The sequence below is a fragment of the Nanorana parkeri genome, unplaced genomic scaffold (genome assembly GCF_000935625.1).
Source record: "Nanorana parkeri isolate BGI_ZX_2015 unplaced genomic scaffold, ASM93562v1 scaffold279, whole genome shotgun sequence".
Classification (NCBI taxonomy): domain Eukaryota; kingdom Metazoa; phylum Chordata; class Amphibia; order Anura; family Dicroglossidae; genus Nanorana; species Nanorana parkeri.
Window position 1 is genome coordinate 1,021,249 of NW_017306547.1, and position 19,724 is coordinate 1,040,972.

Below are 19,724 nucleotides of genomic sequence, written 5' to 3' on the forward strand. Positions count from 1 at the left end.
TAATATAAAATTTTTAAAAATAAAAAAAAAGTTTATAAAAAAATAAATAAAAATATATTGAATAAAATTTTTTTTCGGTTTCAGCCTGACAATTTTTTTCATTTCGGTTTTGAAATTTTCATTTCGATGCACCTCTAGTGAACATATCAATGATTGGGAAGCTATGTACTCTGAAAGAACTTTTGCAATATGATAAATTCCAAATAGTGTCAATTGTGGACAAAGTCATACAGAAAGCCGAAGAAATGCAATCAAGAAATGATGTCAATGCATAGTAGTATACAACAACATACCCACGGAGACGGGAACAGATTTTAGATGTAATTTCCACATGTGCAATATGGAGCGTTTTTCTTTGGTACATTCAATTACAACCAGGAAAAATTTTTCAGAAAAACCATGCGGGGAGCAGTCTATTGGAGGGTAGAAAAATCAAAGTGGTTAGTCTTCAGCCACCAAGTTCTCTCAAAAGACCAATACATTGCAGCCTGAACAAAGAACACTCAGCAAAACAAAGCTGTTGCCTATTGTACTCAGTCTAATAGTGTGCTTTTATTTGAAATACCTTTTTTTTTTTTAGTGGCCAGAGGGTTTCACTTCTGCAACAGTCTTTACAAATGGTTCCTGAAAATGCATTTCCAGATACCGGTTCAATAAGATTAGTCACCAGAGTTCCTTTTACACCAAGCCTACTGCACTGTGAACATGGACAAAATATGGAATCTCTCAATGCTCACGTGTCATGGACAAACCTTTTATCTGCATCCAAATGTATTAAAGTTGAGCCACATGCTCAACCCAGAAGCAGCATGACCCCCTACATCCTGCGTCAAGGCAGTCCTATTTTAAAATATGACTATTTCCCTTAAATATCCCGAGCAGGAAAAAGGCAAACTGAAAATGTTCCCTTAGGCTGAAATTCAACCCTGATAAAACAGAAGGATTAAAATAACCGTCTTTCAACTGTTTGTCACATGCTCATTCTTCCCATAAGCGTGTCACATGTTCTGCTCTGCTTATCTAATGGTTTTCACACACTGTGTGAAAGATTAAGCCATTGCTGTGGTTTGCCGACACAGACCTCTCTACCACTTCAGTAATTGGCTTATATGTCAGCCATCTAAACAATGTATACAGTTCTGAATTCTGGTAGTTTTACTTTCTAATTGGTTATATTCTCACCAATTATTTGACAGTCTACAGTTTTATTGGTCATTAGACTCTATGCTTAACCCCACACAACTATTTGATTAAATACCAATTCCAAAAAACAGAAAAAAGCACACAAAAAGCTGAAATGTTGTTGTAAAACATACTAGGGTAGTAGCATGTGCAAACACATTCAATCTCCTTCAGAACAGCAGCAGCTCTGCAAAGCACTCTATAAAGGTTGGTGCTGTGGACCTAACAAGATCATGTAACAGCTAAAATGGCAAACCATATAACACAAGCCGAGGGTTTCAGCTTTTATCATTAATAATAATGATAATCACTAGATGGGGACCTGATGGAGAACTGCAGGTCCCCCTCTGCTGATTGACAGCAGCAGTGGGCGGGTACAATAGCTAGTTTGCTATTGCAAAGTGAAATAGCCAATAGGAATCTAGCTTTGCATTCCAATGCTGATTTTTTTTTTTTTTCTGACTTACGGCAGCCGGGGCTCCGATGTCAGAAATAATAAAAAAAATTAAAAAAATCACAGCGAAACCTTTCCGGGAGAAAGTGTTTCTCTCCCGGGCGGCCGGGAGCCGCTATCGAATAGCGGGAGACTCCCGGCGACCCCTGGCAAATTGTCATTCGACCCCCGAAGGGGTCCCGACCCACAGGTTGAGAACCGCTGATGTATAAGGAGAGGGGAAGAGGATATGAGCAGTGCAGGCAGAGGAACACAATAGTGATTGGGACAATTTCAAACATGTCTGATAAATTGTACCCATTGACAGTGGCCAGATGATTGCATCTAGGAAGACCCAAAAACACAAGATCACATAAAATATGGACAACAGAGGTCAGATTCATGCAAGTACATGAAGGACAACTGAACCTTTGGGCAGAGTACCGCAGCACAGTGAATTTTGCTTGACTGGAGCTGAAGGTAAGTATTGATCCTGGATAGCTGCACTTAGGGGCAGCGGGCAAGTCATTAAAGTGTATATATAGCCAAAACTTTTTTGCATAGTTTTTGATATGGTGGGGAAGGATTAGAACCCCTGTCAGGTTTTACTGTCGTCCAGAACTCCATCAGAGGGATCTCCCCTCACTTCCTGTCCCGGGGACTATTTTCTTACCAGACAGAAACTAAAAGAATCTCTCTAATGCTAAAAGAGACAGAAGAAAAATACAGGAACCCTAATCAGCTTTTTATTGTTGTCCATTTCTCATTGCAGATCTTCCCTCATTTTCTCTCTGATAAAAGGTTGTCCTTCGAACAGAAAGTGAGGGGAAATCACCCTAACAGAGCCCTGGACAGTGGATTTAACCCATCCTCACTCAATCCACAAGTAAAAAAAGAAAAAGTTTGGGTTATAGATGCAGTTTAACCCCTTCATGACTGAGCTTGTTTTAGTTTCTGTTCATTAATGACTGCAGCACTTACATTTTTGCTGTGTGATCCTTCCACGGCTGTAATATAAGTTTCTTACTTAGTGCACCCACACATTATATATTGTTTTTTACATGGCAGATAGGGTTATATATTTATATTACATATGTGTGCCTAATGCTTCACTAAGTACGAATAAAATATTTAAAAAATGAGGAAAACAATGCATCTTTATTTGGAAACCCCTCACATGCCTAGGATTTTAGAAATTATTCTGAAGTCATCGGCAGTGATTTCAGCCAAGAGTGTAGATTTGTTCAAGAAACGTTTGGACAATTTCTTGAGGTACCGTAATATCCAGGGATACCAGTATCCCTAAGAATGAGATGATGCATGGACCTATATGGGTTGGACTTGATGGACGTATGTCTTTATTCAACCCCAAATACTATGTAACTATGTAAGTTCTCAGCCTAAAACTTTAAGCCAACATTTTATTTTTTTTTCTCTAAAAACCAATAGTGGCCGTCTGGTTAGACAGGTGGCGCACAATGCCACCGTTACTAAGTTTCACACTTATTGACAGCGACATACTGTACTTTGAACATTGCCGTCATTTTAAATAAAAATGAACCCCTTAGGGTGAAAAACAAATCTGCAGATTTTACTTGTAAAATGTTAATTTTTATAAATTGATTAGTCACTATGACTGCTTTATAATTTAATTCATTTTTGGTTATTATTAAATTCTTTTGGTCGTGTGCCCTTCTTCAACCCTATTGGAGACAGATCGACGACCTTATATGTCAAATTACTGGTGAACAACTGGCTTTCAAGCCAGATGTCTATCTACTGCATATCCATGATGACGATGGTGAAGGACCACAGAAATCTCTCAGTAAGCATCTGATTAATGCAGCCAGATCACGAATACCCAGACTCTGGAGAGACATTAGAACTCCTTCACTCATCAAATTGATTAATCAGGTAAACTAAATCTCGGAAATGGAAGAACTTTCACCAAGCAAGACAAACTTACCAATTTCTCTAGATTGTGGGCTCCATGAACCCACTTTTATAGTGGAGAGGTCTATGCGAGACTCAAACATTGCTCTGCGTAGCTGTTAGAATACACACTGGTTATCTACTGACCCGTCCATAGGAAGGGGAGGGGAAGTACGCCCCACGAGAGTACGTCTCCGAGGACACACACGGTGTCTTTTCCCTGTATTGCCTCACTCTATGGTCTCTCCTTGAGTCCTCTGTACATCTACTAAGTAGGACTCTACTCTTTCTAGTGCTCGTCTTCACTGCCTTTATCTTGTCCTTTAATTACTTGCCTGAACCTCGTTTGTTGTAGCTACAAGAATAAATACTCTTTAGCCCAGGTCCAACAATATTCACGGTGTTTAGGGCCACACAGTGAATATTGCTGGACTGGGCTGAAGGTGCGTTTTATCCTGGTGGTTTGCTCTTGGAAGGAGGCAAGCAATTTAAACTTTAATATTCGAGCTACACCATCAAGACCTGGTCATACGTTTTTCTTTGAGGTTTTGTAACAGAAAACACAAAGATTGGAGAATGCAAGTGTACGCGTGACTGGTAAAAAATAAATAAAACATTAACGTGAACAAAGCCTTACCAGAATTTGATGAAATGCCACTGGTTCCTGATGTTTCGGTCTTCTCCTGGTTTCCCATTATGAAGTCTTCTTGAAAGACATGTAACAGTTGTGTTTTTCTGCCATGCTGAACACAAGACAACATAATTAGTACAGGGAAGTTCAAGCACCCATTCAAAACAAAATCTTCTTACTTACCAGACTAGTAATGGCATCCAGTTCTATAATGCATCCTGGTCTAGCAGTGGACTGCTGACTAATAATGTTAAAAACTTCCCCCACGTATTTCTGTAAATGAATAATTTAAAAAATTACTTTTAATGACTGAGCGACATAAAAGCTAGAAACCTGTGCATATACAAAGCTATTACTGATCCCACTTTCAATAGATCTATGATGAGCTCAGACAGACATGCTCATGCGCTTAGTGATGCTGCCTGTTCACTACTGGTCATACCCAATCATTTTACATAAGACAAGCTTATGGTGGTGCCAACAAACCTTACCCACGCCCACAGCACTACAGCAGCCTGGGCTGTGATACCAGTGATTGCACCATTGACTGTTAGTTGTGCAATTAACAGTCATTTCCAATTCCTAGCTATGCCATATGCATTGCACTTGGAGTTATCAATTTGCATCATTCATATACAAGTTGCTTTGCATGCTGTATTATAGTCTTAAGGGGCTATTTTTAAAAGGAGCTGGAAAAGTTTAGTTGGATGTTCAGTGAAATTTCTGGCTGCAAACCCTAAACCTGAGGCTTCAGACAAAAACTGAAGATTATTTCTGTTTATCACATGATTTATCAAACTGCCCTGCTTTTTTTCTTATTTGTGGATGCTGTCAAGAGTCTCCAGTGAACTGAAGTACTTTTTTCATTTAAGATTTGGTACTGTGTTGGAATGTAAATCTAAAGAATGTCAGTAAATAAAGAAGAAATGTCCTCTATGACTTCCTATATAACCATGTTTTAATGCCATTGAATCCACATCCTGAGAAGATCCATGCTATTGGTGCACCCATCCTTTGAAATATTACCAAATCTCACTTCCAAATCTGATAAAACGAACAGGCACAGGCAACACTGCCTTAGTTCTTACACTGCATATATAAGAGCTGAGAGGTTCTAGGTACATAAGTGCCTAGGTCCCTTAACATACCTGGAAGAACACGTTTTTATTCCCTATAATAAATGAAATCTTTACTTTTGGAGTTCAGATCCACTTAAAGCCTCCTATACTGGCAGCAGATCCATTAAGATGCTTATATTATCTGCAACATTTCTAAAAGTTTTTCATGACTGTGGAGTACTGGGTAGCGCCATGTTAAGTGGCTGACTAGTGCTCATATTTATATTGGACTTTTTCATTTCATTTTTCATTCAGGTCAAGAGATGACTTAAGGGTGGAAATATTGCAGCCTTCCACATGCTAGAGACTGAGGCGTTCCTATAAGATAATGAAAGTTATTAAAAAGTTATGTTGCTATGTGTGCAACAAGGTATTGACATTATCATGTTTTAATTATGTTTTTCTAATATTCAAATTAATTCAGGTTCATTTTGGGAATACTACATTTTTAATGAGTAAGGAACGGTGCGATTAAAAGGAAAATTATCCAGTGCATTCTTAATTTTTTTTTACATATATACGAGTGAACTCAGTTAACTAAACTGTTAAAGTATAACTGGCAACAACGGTATGAGAGATGTAATCTTACTGATGTCAGACAGTGGGGGGGAATTTATCAAAACTGGAGCAGACAGAATATGGAGCAGTTGCCCATGGAAACCAATCAGCTTCTCTCTTCAGTTTGTTGAGTTAAGATTTGAAAATGAAAGAGGGAAGCCAATTGGTGCTCCAGATTTGATAAAGTCCCCTCAGTATATCTTAGTGTACACAATGTTATCAATATGCACTGATGTATTTTAAAAATCTAGATATATTTTATATTATCAGTGTACATGGAGGCAGTTTTTTTTTTGACCCTCTCATCTCACTGCTGATTGATAATAGACTCTATTCAGTAATGAACAAAAAGCCAGAGACCATGTACGCAACGCTGCCTATGCTAAAAGCTGGTGACCAGGGCCTTTTCGGTCTTTGCAAGGAAGTATGTCTAGCCTTTAGGCCTCATTCACACAGATAACGGTCGGCCTGTACAGATCCATGCGGCGTGCACAGCCCTGTCGGGCCATTCCCAGGAAGGACAGGTGCTGCGTGAGATTGTAGGCAGCAGCCTGTTCTTCTCTATGGAAATACGTGGACGTTCTCCGCCCCGGACTGCACATCCGTGTGGGTGTCAGTGCTCGGACGCAGAGAGGATCCATCCTGTCTGCGTACAAGTACGGACACCCACACGGATGTGCAGTCCGGGGCGGAGAACGTCCACGTATTTCCATAGAGAAGAACAGGCTTCTGCGTACAACCACACGCAGCACCTGTCCTTCTGGGTAATGGCCCGATACGGATCTAAGTTAGCGGTGTGAATGAGGCCTTAACGTTAAGTTTCAAGTTTTCGATAGTGTGGGGAAGGCACAGAACTCCTGTTGGGTTTGACCACTATCCGATGCTCCACTAGGGACCTTTCTCCCTCAGCTACTGTTACTGACAACGGTTTCACCAGAAAGTGAAGGGAATTCTTCGACAGAAAAATGCTGTTTGGTATAGTAGGGAAAAACCTGTCATCTTTTATTGCTAGCTGTTACTGTTGAGTTTTTTTCCTCACTTCGCCTCTGGTAAAACCATCAATAAGTGAGGGGAAATCTCTTAACAGAGCCTTGGTTAGCAGTAGAAAAAAAAAACAAGGCTCTAATCATTTCCCACACTATTCTTGTAAAGCCCAGCAGAAACGTTGTTTTGTTTTGAATAGTTTGTCAATGTACCGTACTGATCCAACTGTAGTATGCATTTCATTGATAGGCTCACTTTAAAATTCTGTTAAAACATAAATCACACAGTTAATTGATTTTGTTGTGAGTATACAGGCAACAATTAAAAACCACTTACAGATATATCAGGATTGGACAGCTCACACAAGAGCTTTTTAGCATCAATGACAGCCTGGTACAACCTTAAATTTTGCCCATCACTGGCGACAAAACACGCACTTGGAGAATTGCAGTATGTACCTGAAAAGTACAAATAGGTAAGTTTCCTAGGCCATACCACTATTAGACATGATGTAGATAAAAACAAAGATTATTTAAAGAATTCAGAATTAAAAGAAATATAGCATTTCATTTTCTTTATTGGATGGCCACTGTATAATTTATCTTTGAGATCTAACAGCATTTTGTAATGCGGTGCTAGGACATTCCTCAAATCCTGTTAAAAAGGGCATGATGGCCAACCATTGTAGAATGTTAGAAAAAAAGCCAATACAATTTAAGATGATTAATAGAGGTGCCAAACTGATCAACCACATTACCATCTGTTACCTCATTCTTGAACCACTATAAAACTGGATAATGCAAAATGTTTATTTACATAAATGTAAACTAGACAATGTCAAATGTCATGATAGTAATATGTAATCCATTAAGGCAAAGCATTTTTTGTGGGGAGGCTCACCAAGACAACATGAAAGGGATACAAAGTCACATAAAGGTCTATAACCCACTAGATCAGGACCACAATTACACTGAGGAAAGACAAAAGACTAGACAGGTACTTACCTAAACAATAACTTGGTATAAGTGTAGGTAACCAAGCTACATTGGAGAAGGCAGAAACATGAAGGGAATTAATACGAGCCAGCTCAGAAACACCACCAGAAAATGAAAGAGGTCCAACAGGATCAACTCGCCAAAGGATAAGCTCACTGTACACTGCATTAGGATCCTGGTAATTTTCTGGTGATTCCACTGCATTATCATTTATCGAGCTATCTCCGCCTTGTAAAGAGTTTGGTGTCCCAATATCACCATTTTCCTCTGTTGGGGGCAGTGCATTGTGATGAGAAGTCGTCAGCAGTAGAGGCAAAACAGAATGGCAGGCAAGGTCATTCAGGTGAAAACGATGGCCACAGTATCGGGACTTGTGGGAAATGCTGAGCACAGTGGAAAAGGCAGATTCTTCAGCAAAGCTCACTTGCCACTGATTCAGGGAGCCATCTGCATGCTTGGATATCATTAACACATTAGGAGTAAAAATACTCAGCTTTAAGCTGCTTGATTTATTTTGCCCAGCAGAAATGAGCATAGAAGTGGATCGTGCCATAGATGCAGGTTTTTGTTTGCCCTGTTGAATGGCTAAGTCTACAACATGGAAACCAATCAGCTTCTCTCTTCAGTTTGTTGAGTTAAGATTTGAAAATGAAAGAGGGAAGCCAATTGGTGCTCCAGATTTGATAAAGTCCCCTCAGTATATCTTAGTGTACACAATGTTATCAATATGCACTGATGTATTTTAAAAATCTAGATATATTTTATATTATCAGTGTACATGGAGGCAGTTTTTTTTTTGACCCTCTCATCTCACTGCTGATTGATAATAGACTCTATTCAGTAATGAACAAAAAGCCAGAGACCATGTACGCAACGCTGCCTATGCTAAAAGCTGGTGACCAGGGCCTTTTCGGTCTTTGCAAGGAAGTATGTCTAGCCTTTAGGCCTCATTCACACAGATAACGGTCGGCCTGTACAGATCCATGCGGCGTGCACAGCCCTGTCGGGCCATTCCCAGGAAGGACAGGTGCTGCGTGAGATTGTAGGCAGCAGCCTGTTCTTCTCTATGGAAATACGCGGACGTACTCCGCCCCGGACTGCACATCCGTGTGGGTGTCAGTGCTCGGACGCAGAGAGGATACATCCTGTCTGCGTACAAGTACGGACACCCACACGGATGTGCAGTCCGGGGCGGAGAACGTCCACGTATTTCCATAGAGAAGAACAGGCTTCTGCGTACAACCACACGCAGCACCTGTCCTTCTGGGTAATGGCCCGATACGGATCTAAGTTAGCGGTGTGAATGAGGCCTTAACGTTAAGTTTCAAGTTTTCGATAGTGTGGGGAAGGCACAGAACTCCTGTTGGGTTTGACCACTATCCGATGCTCCACTAGGGACCTTTCTCCCTCAGCTACTGTTACTGACAACGGTTTCACCAGAAAGTGAAGGGAATTCTTCGACAGAAAAATGCTGTTTGGTATAGTAGGGAAAAACCTGTCATCTTTTATTGCTAGCTGTTACTGTTGAGTTTTTTTCCTCACTTCGCCTCTGGTAAAACCATCAATAAGTGAGGGGAAATCTCTTAACAGAGCCTTGGTTAGCAGTAGAAAAAAAAAACAAGGCTCTAATCATTTCCCACACTATTCTTGTAAAGCCCAGCAGAAACGTTGTTTTGTTTTGAATAGTTTGTCAATGTACCGTACTGATCCAACTGTAGTATGCATTTCATTGATAGGCTCACTTTAAAATTCTGTTAAAACATAAATCACACAGTTAATTGATTTTGTTGTGAGTATACAGGCAACAATTAAAAACCACTTACAGATATATCAGGATTGGACAGCTCACACAAGAGCTTTTTAGCATCAATGACAGCCTGGTACAACCTTAAATTTTGCCCATCACTGGCGACAAAACATGCACTTGGAGAATTGCAGTATGTACCTGAAAAGTACAAATAGGTAAGTTTCCTAGGCCATACCACTATTAGACATGATGTAGATAAAAACAAAGATTATTTAAAGAATTCAGAATTAAAAGAAATATAGCATTTCATTTTCTTTATTGGATGGCCACTGTATAATTTATCTTTGAGATCTAACAGCATTTTGTAATGCGGTGCTAGGACATTCCTCAAATCCTGTTAAAAAGGGCATGATGGCCAACCATTGTAGAATGTTAGAAAAAAAGCCAATACAATTTAAGATGATTAATAGAGGTGCCAAACTGATCAACCACATTACCATCTGTTACCTCATTCTTGAACCACTATAAAACTGGATAATGCAAAATGTTTATTTACATAAATGTAAACTAGACAATGTCAAATGTCATGATAGTAATATGTAATCCATTAAGGCAAAGCATTTTTTGTGGGGAGGCTCACCAAGACAACATGAAAGGGATACAAAGTCACATAAAGGTCTATAACCCACTAGATCAGGACCACAATTACACTGAGGAAAGACAAAAGACTAGACAGGTACTTACCTAAACAATAACTTGGTATAAGTGTAGGTAACCAAGCTACATTGGAGAAGGCAGAAACATGAAGGGAATTAATACGAGCCAGCTCAGAAACACCACCAGAAAATGAAAGAGGTCCAACAGGATCAACTCGCCAAAGGATAAGCTCACTGTACACTGCATTAGGATCCTGGTAATTTTCTGGTGATTCCACTGCATTATCATTTATCGAGCTATCTCCGCCTTGTAAAGAGTTTGGTGTCCCAATATCACCATTTTCCTCTGTTGGGGGCAGTGCATTGTGATGAGAAGTCGTCAGCAGTAGAGGCAAAACAGAATGGCAGGCAAGGTCATTCAGGTGAAAACGATGGCCACAGTATCGGGACTTGTGGGAAATGCTGAGCACAGTGGAAAAGGCAGATTCTTCAGCAAAGCTCACTTGCCACTGATTCAGGGAGCCATCTGCATGCTTGGATATCATTAACACATTAGGAGTAAAAATACTCAGCTTTAAGCTGCTTGATTTATTTTGCCCAGCAGAAATGAGCATAGAAGTGGATCGTGCCATAGATGCAGGTTTTTGTTTGCCCTGTTGAATGGCTAAGTCTACATTTTTAGTGCTTGCGTACAGTACTATACTTCGACAAAGGGAGTTTGCGTCACCAGTAGGAAAGGCTACAGGAATTCTACATGAAAAGGATACCTGAAATATAAAGCAATACTAATAAACCTTTAAATAATGCACTCTTACACAATTTAGTAATAAAATCATTAACATGGACTTCACAACTCTAGGTGCTTACTTGCATTTTCTCCCTTTACAGAAAATTTAGCAGTGCTAATAGTGATCTGCCCAAGTGCTGGTCCCAAGTCTTAAAACAAAAACAACTAGCGGTAGAGAACTGAAAGAGTAACTTTTTAACCCCCAAGGATTAGCATTTCGATCCATTGACAGGGCACTGGAAGACTACTCTGCCTGGATGGTGCCAGATGTCAAATCATGGGCATAACTGAAATCAATTCTAGCATCTGGTTTTGTCTGATAATAATTACCTGCACTTGGCGAAACATGCCAGGCTGATACTCATCCAACCAGTCGACATGCCATACAAGCAAAGAGCCATCCACAGGATGGATACTAAAAAGCATGTCTGGATTCTTGTTCCATTCAGAAAGCAGGATTTCAATTTCGTGATCAATAACAGATGGGAAGGAGACATTGGAAGAATGCATAACTGGTTTTTCACCATTCATTTCTTTTTTCTCATTTGGCAATTTTGAATCAACTCCTTCATTGTCATCATCTAAAACAAAGAGAAAGCATTTTAAAGAAATATAAAAAGAAAGAGAGACAACTAATAAAATTACTACTAGTTGGTTCCCGAGATGATGGCAGTACATATTTCCATGGTAAAGTCTATTTAAAAAATTACCAATGACGGAGACCCCAATGTACTAAGGTTTTCTTTGAAACACATGAATACTCATTATGCAGCTTGTCCACTATAATGGACATCACTCGTATCTGCATCCAACTGCAAAGACTATATGCATCAACTGGCCAGTATACAAAGACTCATCTCTGTTAGACCTCCCCTATCGAGAAAGTCAACTAGGGCTGCAACTAACAATTATTTTCATCGATTAGTTGGCCAATTATTTTTTGAAACGGTTAATTGGATAAAAAAAAAAACAGTAAATATCTTTTATTTAAAATGAAATACACAAATGCAGTGATAAAGTTTACTTCAGAACACAACTGCATGGACATTTTTTGCAATCGCACTGGAACGCAAGGTATTGCAGTACCATGCGTTTCAGTGCGGGTGATCACACTGCAGGCGGGAGACACGTTTGAGGTGCCATTGAAATGAATGGCACAACACACATCCCACAGCAGAGTTTGTCAGGCTGAATCCAACCATGACTTTTCTCACCTTTTTTAGATTTTTCTTTAATTATTAATGTATGTATTATAATAGACCTTTTAAATTAGCTTCATGGATGTAAAATAATCTGAATTGTACAACTCCAAGCCAATAACACACCGAAATTGGACAGAAAAATACCCGACTTCTGTTTGTTAGTATGCGCGCGTTTATTTAACTTTATTTTTTTAATTTTTTTTTTTTACATCATTCCCATCGCATGGGGGTTTAGAAGCCCCCTATGTGATTGCACATTGGAGGAGATACGTTTTCTTTGAGGTGGCATCAGGGGTCTATTATACCCCTGATGTCACCTTTCCACTTTACTGGGAAATGGCAGCTGAATGTAAACACAACAGACAGTGGCTAGGAGCAATAGCCAGCCTGATATTTGCTATTTTATACTGCGATAGCCATTAGCAGGCTGGATATTGCACCCAGCTACTGGATGAGAGACTTGATGCCGGCTTTCTACCGCCAGCAGAAGCTGGGCCACGGGGGCATGAGAGGAGAATCGTGGGCAGCTTCAGAGGAGAATCGTAGGCAGCTTCAGAGGAGAATCGCAGGCAGCTTCAGAGGAGAATCGCAGGCAGCTTCAGAGGCACAGAGGAAGCAGAGGATAGCAGGCAGCATCGGAGGCACAACAACGGTCTCTACTCCCTGCTAGGAGCTGACTGCAGCGCTGTGTCTCCTCTGATCGAAGGGGACACAGGACACAGCATGCAACAGCTGCCAGCGGGGAGGAACGGTGGTGCAGAGCGGTGGCAGCAACTAATTGAAAATCAACTAATTCGATACTGAGAATCGTTGACAACAACTCTCATTATCGATTAAATCGATTAGTTCTTGCAGCCCTAATGTCAACCTCTGGCTTTTAAGCCCAAAAAATATCTGCTCAGATACCGATATGAATGGGTTTTTCCTACATGTTTTGGCAAACTCACTGGTGTATGTCCCTACAGTAAATTTAAAAAAAAAATTCTATCCTTACCCCTTTATTTTTTTCATGGAATCACAAACAACCCAGCATTTTAAGGGATACCTTACAATAGCCTCTCTCTGATGGAGGACTAGCCTTGCCCAACCTTCAAATGTATTAATATTCCAACTTGTACATATTCACTGGTGGGGGTTTTCAGAGTCCAATAATGCTGCAGGTACTACTATTACCACAGAAGCTGCAATTCTGTGATTCTTCAAAACCTTTCATAACTATATGCACAGAAGACATTCTCCTACTTTTGCAAGTGTGGCATATTGCCAATGTCCCTGAAAATGTTCAATATTTTCCTAATGCCCAATTCTGGTAAAATCCACATCTGACAAGAGTTCATTAAATGCAAAGATTTTTCTTTTTGGGCATGGTTTAGTATTTAATGCCTTCAACATCTGTTTCAAGAAGCATTCCTTTTCAGAGTTCCAACAATATTATGCTGCACCCAGCTCTGCTTACTTTCACTACTTACAAATCTGGCATGCTACTGCTCAACAGCTGGGCTTGGACCTGGATTGGAGCAGCTGTTACTTCAGCCTGGGCACCAAATGCTGATCTTAACTGACAACTCAGTCCTACGACCTATGAAAACTAAGAGACTCAAACTATGGCAGAATGATTTTTCCAAGCTGGCTGAGGAAGCCTGGCAGGATCATCTAGGTTTCCACATCATAGTTACTAGTAATAAATTACTTTGTAAATATAAAATGCCTTACACATTTTTTATAATGGGCAACATACCTGCTCCCACCTGCCCTCAATGTCATCTACAGCCTGGAATTTTTTTATATATGTTTTGGAACTGTCCCAAGATGAGATACTTGTGGTCTGAAATTACCAGATTTACTGTACTGACAAGCTTTTTGCCTTCCTTACCAAAGATCTGTAATCCTGCCCGGTTGTCAGGATACAGAGCACCACCAGGTGGCGCTGGAGCCAGGTCCTGTAGTTCCTGTGCTCACCTGCGGGTGTCTCCAGCAGCCAGGAACTGTCAGTAACCTGCAGCTCCAGTACTCACCTGCGGGTGTGCCCCAGCTGTGACTGATCATCCCATCACCTGGTGCTTCCTGGGAGGGTATTTAAGCCCTCCCTGCAGTCAGGAAGCTGGCTCAATATTGCGTCGCCTGCACCCGACTGACTCCCCCTGGCCTGTGCCTTGGAACCTGAACCCTGCTTCCTATCTGCAACACTGTCACCGACCCGGCTGGTTACCCGACCACTCTCCTTGAATCCTGTTCCTGTACCGCGCTACCCTCCTGTTAACGACCCGGCTTGTACCTGACCACTCTCCTTGTATCCTGAGGCCTGCCGTATATCTGCAGGCCTGTTACCCCTCTTTGTTGCTATTCCCCCTGGCTGTAGGTGTGTGTTTGTCCCAACGGTGGGTTTGTTACTTCACTGCTAAATCTGTGGGGTGGGGGTGGGGGGTTTGTAGTTTTGTTGATGTGTAACAAATAAACTGTGTGCATATAACCCTATCCTGTGTGGGCATATTAATTTGGCCACCCTGCGTGGGTACCTACATGTGGTGTGAGGACGCCTGTGCATGGTACCCTGACACTGGTGCTTGTAAAGGTGCCCATACACCTTACAATTATCTGCAGATTTTCTGTGGTCAGATGGAAAAAGTGCAACAGATTGGCCCAGGTGGAGATTACTCCATCCACACAGTTAAGCGTAGATGGAGGAATCTGTTGCACCTTTTACAACTGACCACAGAAAATCTGCAGATAATTGTAAGGTGTATGGCCAGCTTTAAAGTGGATACATTAAAGACTCTGAAATGTTTAAATCACACCAAGTGTCTACGCAAAATTCAACAACTGGAAAAACCCCGAACCTCTAACCTAAAAGGTGGCCATACACTGTACAACCATCGCAAGACCTTAGTCTTGCGATGGTTGTAAAGTGATTAAAAAAACCGTACGATCTGCCCATCTTGGACAGGCAGATCGTACTCTCGATCATCGCAAGGGGGGTGGGCTTCCGATGACCGCAATGCTAAACGGGCAGTGTGCACGTGCGCACACCAGCCCGCTTGGCATGTGTCTCCCGAGCACACCAGCCGAAAATCGTACGATTCTCGGCTGGTTTTCTAGCGTGCTCCTTAGACAAAAGACGTGCGACCGTACAGTAGAAATGATCGCACGTCTTCGTTCACACTGCTCGATTCTAGTACGAGAATCGAGCAGTGTATGGGCACCTTTAGACAACTGGAAACAACTCATTACCAGGTGTTCCTACTTAATAAAATAACATATATAGCATGAGGTTGCCCAGATAAATTTAAGAAGCTCTAGTCTCCCTGGCTGGTCACACAGTAACTATAGCACTAGCCTAGTTATCCGTATACCCATTTTTAAAATAACTGGTAGAAGAAGTAATTGCATGTGCATATTTAGAGGGATTTGTAAGACAAGAAGGATGCAAACACTAATTGTAGAATTTGCAGCTTCCTGCTTGTACATAATATAAGCTTTATGCTTACGATTGATAATCTTGCACATTTCAGTGTTCATTATTCATCATTACAATGTTCTTAGAGGAAATGGCCCACCTTTTTGTCAAGATGGAAAAATAGATGGGTCTGTACATAGCTTCATTCTGAAAAAGCTATTTTTAATAGGACAAGGCTGTTTCCAAGGAAGGGAAGAAGAAACATTACTTATTTATGTGACTTGAGTGATCTATCTTTCTATTTTTGGAGCCAAAACGTTACATCGGTTTAGAAAAATAAAAGTAGGACGGCTTATTCTTCAGGGATTTTTCTTTATATATCCAATTAACACTACTATTTCACACACCATACCAACTCAAACATAAATGCACACACACAATAGGTTGGACTTGATGGACTTATGTCTTTATTCAACCTCAAATACTATGTAACTATGCAAGTAAACATGATTATTCTTTATATGCACATACGCATGCAGTTTTATGCGACAGCAATACACACCTTCTTCAGAGTTCCCTTCATCCTGGTTTGCTTTATCTATACCAGCCTCTGGAGACTGCTGTTCAAAGCTCTTGTTGAGCTGCTGAAGGAAGACCTCCATAGACAGAGAAAAGTTTAACTCTTTGTTATTCAGCCAGTGCACTACGAAAGGTCCACTTTTTTCTTCTGTCTCACTGAGGCTAATCGATGAAATAGATGGGAGGAGAGGAATGTCTAAAAAGAAAATACAGAAAAAAAAGTTAATCAAGGAGACTATAACCAAGAACATAACACTATACGCATTTATAAAATGAATCTTAAAAAACCTCCTATTCACTTTTCATGATGTTAAAAATGTAACTTAAAGTGACATTAAAGCCTCAGATTTTTTAACATAAAACAATAGTGTAATGTGTGCCTTACTGTAATCCATGGTTGTTTCCCTTCTCTTTGCTGCTCTTCCTTTTAAATCCGTATGTCTTCTCATGCTGGGCAGAACTTCTGTTTTGCAGCAGACTGCCTTGTCTCAGGAATGGATACACGGTGTCTGTGTATCCGTTTGTATAGGCTTGAAACCTGAGCCAGCACTACAGGAAGAGGCCCTGAGCTGAAAAGGGAAGTTCTACCCAAGAATGAGAAGACATGAGGATTTAAAAAGGAAGAGCAGCAAAGAGAAGGCAAACAACCATGGATTACAGTAAGGCACAAATTACAGTATTGGTTCATGTTAAAAAATCTGAGGGTTTAAATGTCACTTTAAAAGGTATGGTCTAAAAAGGTATACCATAGGTACACAACTATGAATTGCCCTGTAGAGTTTGCAAATAAAACACACAAACAGGCTACAGGATCCCTGCTACACTTGTCTAGCACAAATGTGCTTCTATATGTGCTTCTATATTAGAGTTTGAGGATGCCTTACCTGTGGCAGGGTTGATGGTAGCTGCAATGTGAAAGTGACAAAGTGCATTGGCATGAAAGGGTGCGTTCCGATGAACATCATGAGCACTGTGTTGATGGGGTGGATATCCTGTGTGAGCTACCAAGGACAAAGATCTCTTCCTGCCCCTACGAAAATGCCTCAAGTTCAACTGTTTGAAACGAAAATAAATAAATACTGCTGAATAATACTTCAGGCAAATATGAAGCTAACAATGGGGCTGGTGTCACAAAGCCCTTAGCAAGTTTTTCTGAGCTGTTAAAAAATTACTGTGTGGCTACATTAGAGGACTGATAGGCTGCCAAGATTTCAGTCCCAACGCAAGAGCAAGGCTACCTGCCTTATGTACTATTGCTTTCATTCACACCAAACCACACACCTGTGTTGGCGTATGCTGCACATTTTGTTGAGCAGCACGCTCCAACGCACTTCACTTCAGCACATAGAATTCACAAAGTTAACAAAAAATAAAGAGAAAGCATTATGTGTTACAACATTGTGTCATAACAAGCATGGCAACATGCATACACATTGCACATGCACTATGAAGCACTTGGGAGGGTGGGTGTCTAGAACTTAAAGGACAATTATACCAAAGGTAAGCTGTCCTTTAAGACACACACACACACACACACACACACACACACACAATGAATAGCTGAGACTGATGACCCTTATCTCTTGGTTCAGCTTTAAAGCTTCCTGTGTTATAATGTTTTTACCCATTCCTAACACTGGATAATCAATCAGCATCGCCTCTGTACAATAAGTACGCAGATGATACACAAAGATGTACAGCACAACCAAAAAATAATGCTGTCAATTTTGTGCAAGGCAGTGTGGTAGTGTTTTTTTTTTTAAGACTGGTTGAACAAACTACAAAGTCATACACAGGTAAAAGTTCACATATATGTATGTCAACGATTTAGCAGGAGTTGTGCTTTTGGCAGGACAGTGACCAAAGTACAATAGCCCATAACCATCATCAGAATTCTTTATTACTACAGTAACCTAACTTTACTGTGAAGGGTTTCTGCACATTACACACTTTCAATGCTCTGTCTACAGGAGCAGGACCTTGATAGCGGATTTAAAAAAAAAACTTAAATATAGTTACATGCTTAGTAACAATTAGCAGGACTTCTATGGATTAAAAACCTCAAGTCCATCCCCACCATCTTGATACCCTTAGTAACATGAACACTTACAAAAAAACTCTTTACTGCTCATACCTCTAATGCACTCTGTACTCGTTCTTTGTTTGAAGGGTTTCTTTTGAAATTATTTAAACCGTCTGGCTCAACTCTTTGAAAAAAAATTACTGTGTGGCTACATTAGAGGACTGATAGGCTGCCAAGATTTCAGTCCCAACGCAAGAGCAAGGCTACCTGCCTTATGTACTATTGCTTTCATTCACACCAAACCACACACCTGTGTTGGCGTATGCTGCACATTTTGTTGAGCAGCACGCTCCAACGCACTTCACTTCAGCACATAGAATTCACAAAGTTAACAAAAAATAAAGAGAAAGCATTATGTGTTACAACATTGTGTCATAACAAGCATGGCAACATGCATACACATTGCACATGCACTATGAAGCACTTGGGAGGGTGGGTGTCTAGAACTTAAAGGACAATTATACCAAAGGTAAGCTGTCCTTTAAGACACACACACACACACACACACACACACACACACAATGAATAGCTGAGACTGATGACCCTTATCTCTTGGTTCAGCTTTAAAGCTTCCTGTGTTATAATGTTTTTACCCATTCCTAACACTGGATAATCAATCAGCATCGCCTCTGTACAATAAGTACGCAGATGATACACAAAGATGTACAGCACAACCAAAAAATAATGCTGTCAATTTTGTGCAAGGCAGTGTGGTAGTGTTTTTTTTTTTAAGACTGGTTGAACAAACTACAAAGTCATACACAGGTAAAAGTTCACATATATGTATGTCAACGATTTAGCAGGAGTTGTGCTTTTGGCAGGACAGTGACCAAAGTACAATAGCCCATAACCATCATCAGAATTCTTTATTACTACAGTAACCTAACTTTACTGTGAAGGGTTTCTGCACATTACACACTTTCAATGCTCTGTCTACAGGAGCAGGACCTTGATAGCGGATTTAAAAAAAAAACTTAAATATAGTTACATGCTTAGTAACAATTAGCAGGACTTCTATGGATTAAAAACCTCAAGTCCATCCCCACCATCTTGATACCCTTAGTAACATGAACACTTACAAAAAAACTCTTTACTGCTCATACCTCTAATGCACTCTGTACTCGTTCTTTGTTTGAAGGGTTTCTTTTGAAATTATTTAAACCGTCTGGCTCAACTCTTTGATTGAACCCATCTCCACATAACAGGCTGTCATTGGGCAGTAACGTCTCTGCCCACAAACGGCAAATGTTGTCTTTGCAGCATGTCAGAAGAACGTTACACACAGATCCTCTGTAAAACAAAATAGGAAATGGTAACCAAGCATTGCAGCACAAATCAATATTTGGATATCTACAAAAGTATCTATTGTTTATTGTTAATAACAAAGTAACATATTTAGAATAATATATAAAGAAGCTTATAAAAAAAAAAAAAAACAAGAAT

General features: G+C 40.3%; 1 protein-coding gene across 1 annotated transcript in view; it reads right to left on the minus strand.

Annotated features, from left to right (window-relative positions):
* DMXL1 (Dmx like 1) overlaps positions 1-19,724 on the minus strand; it is a 127,046-nt gene that overhangs the window by 65,758 nt on the left and 41,564 nt on the right. The window contains exons 9-16 of the mRNA XM_018557308.1: positions 17,083-17,251; positions 16,182-16,394; positions 11,354-11,604; positions 10,325-11,003; positions 9,657-9,778; positions 4,362-4,451; positions 4,185-4,290; positions 294-413 (exon numbers count right to left, since the gene is read on the minus strand). Coding sequence (XP_018412810.1) covers positions 294-413; positions 4,185-4,290; positions 4,362-4,451; positions 9,657-9,778; positions 10,325-11,003; positions 11,354-11,604; positions 16,182-16,394; positions 17,083-17,251 — 1,750 coding nt within the window. The remainder of the gene's footprint in view (positions 1-293; positions 414-4,184; positions 4,291-4,361; positions 4,452-9,656; positions 9,779-10,324; positions 11,004-11,353; positions 11,605-16,181; positions 16,395-17,082; positions 17,252-19,724) is intronic.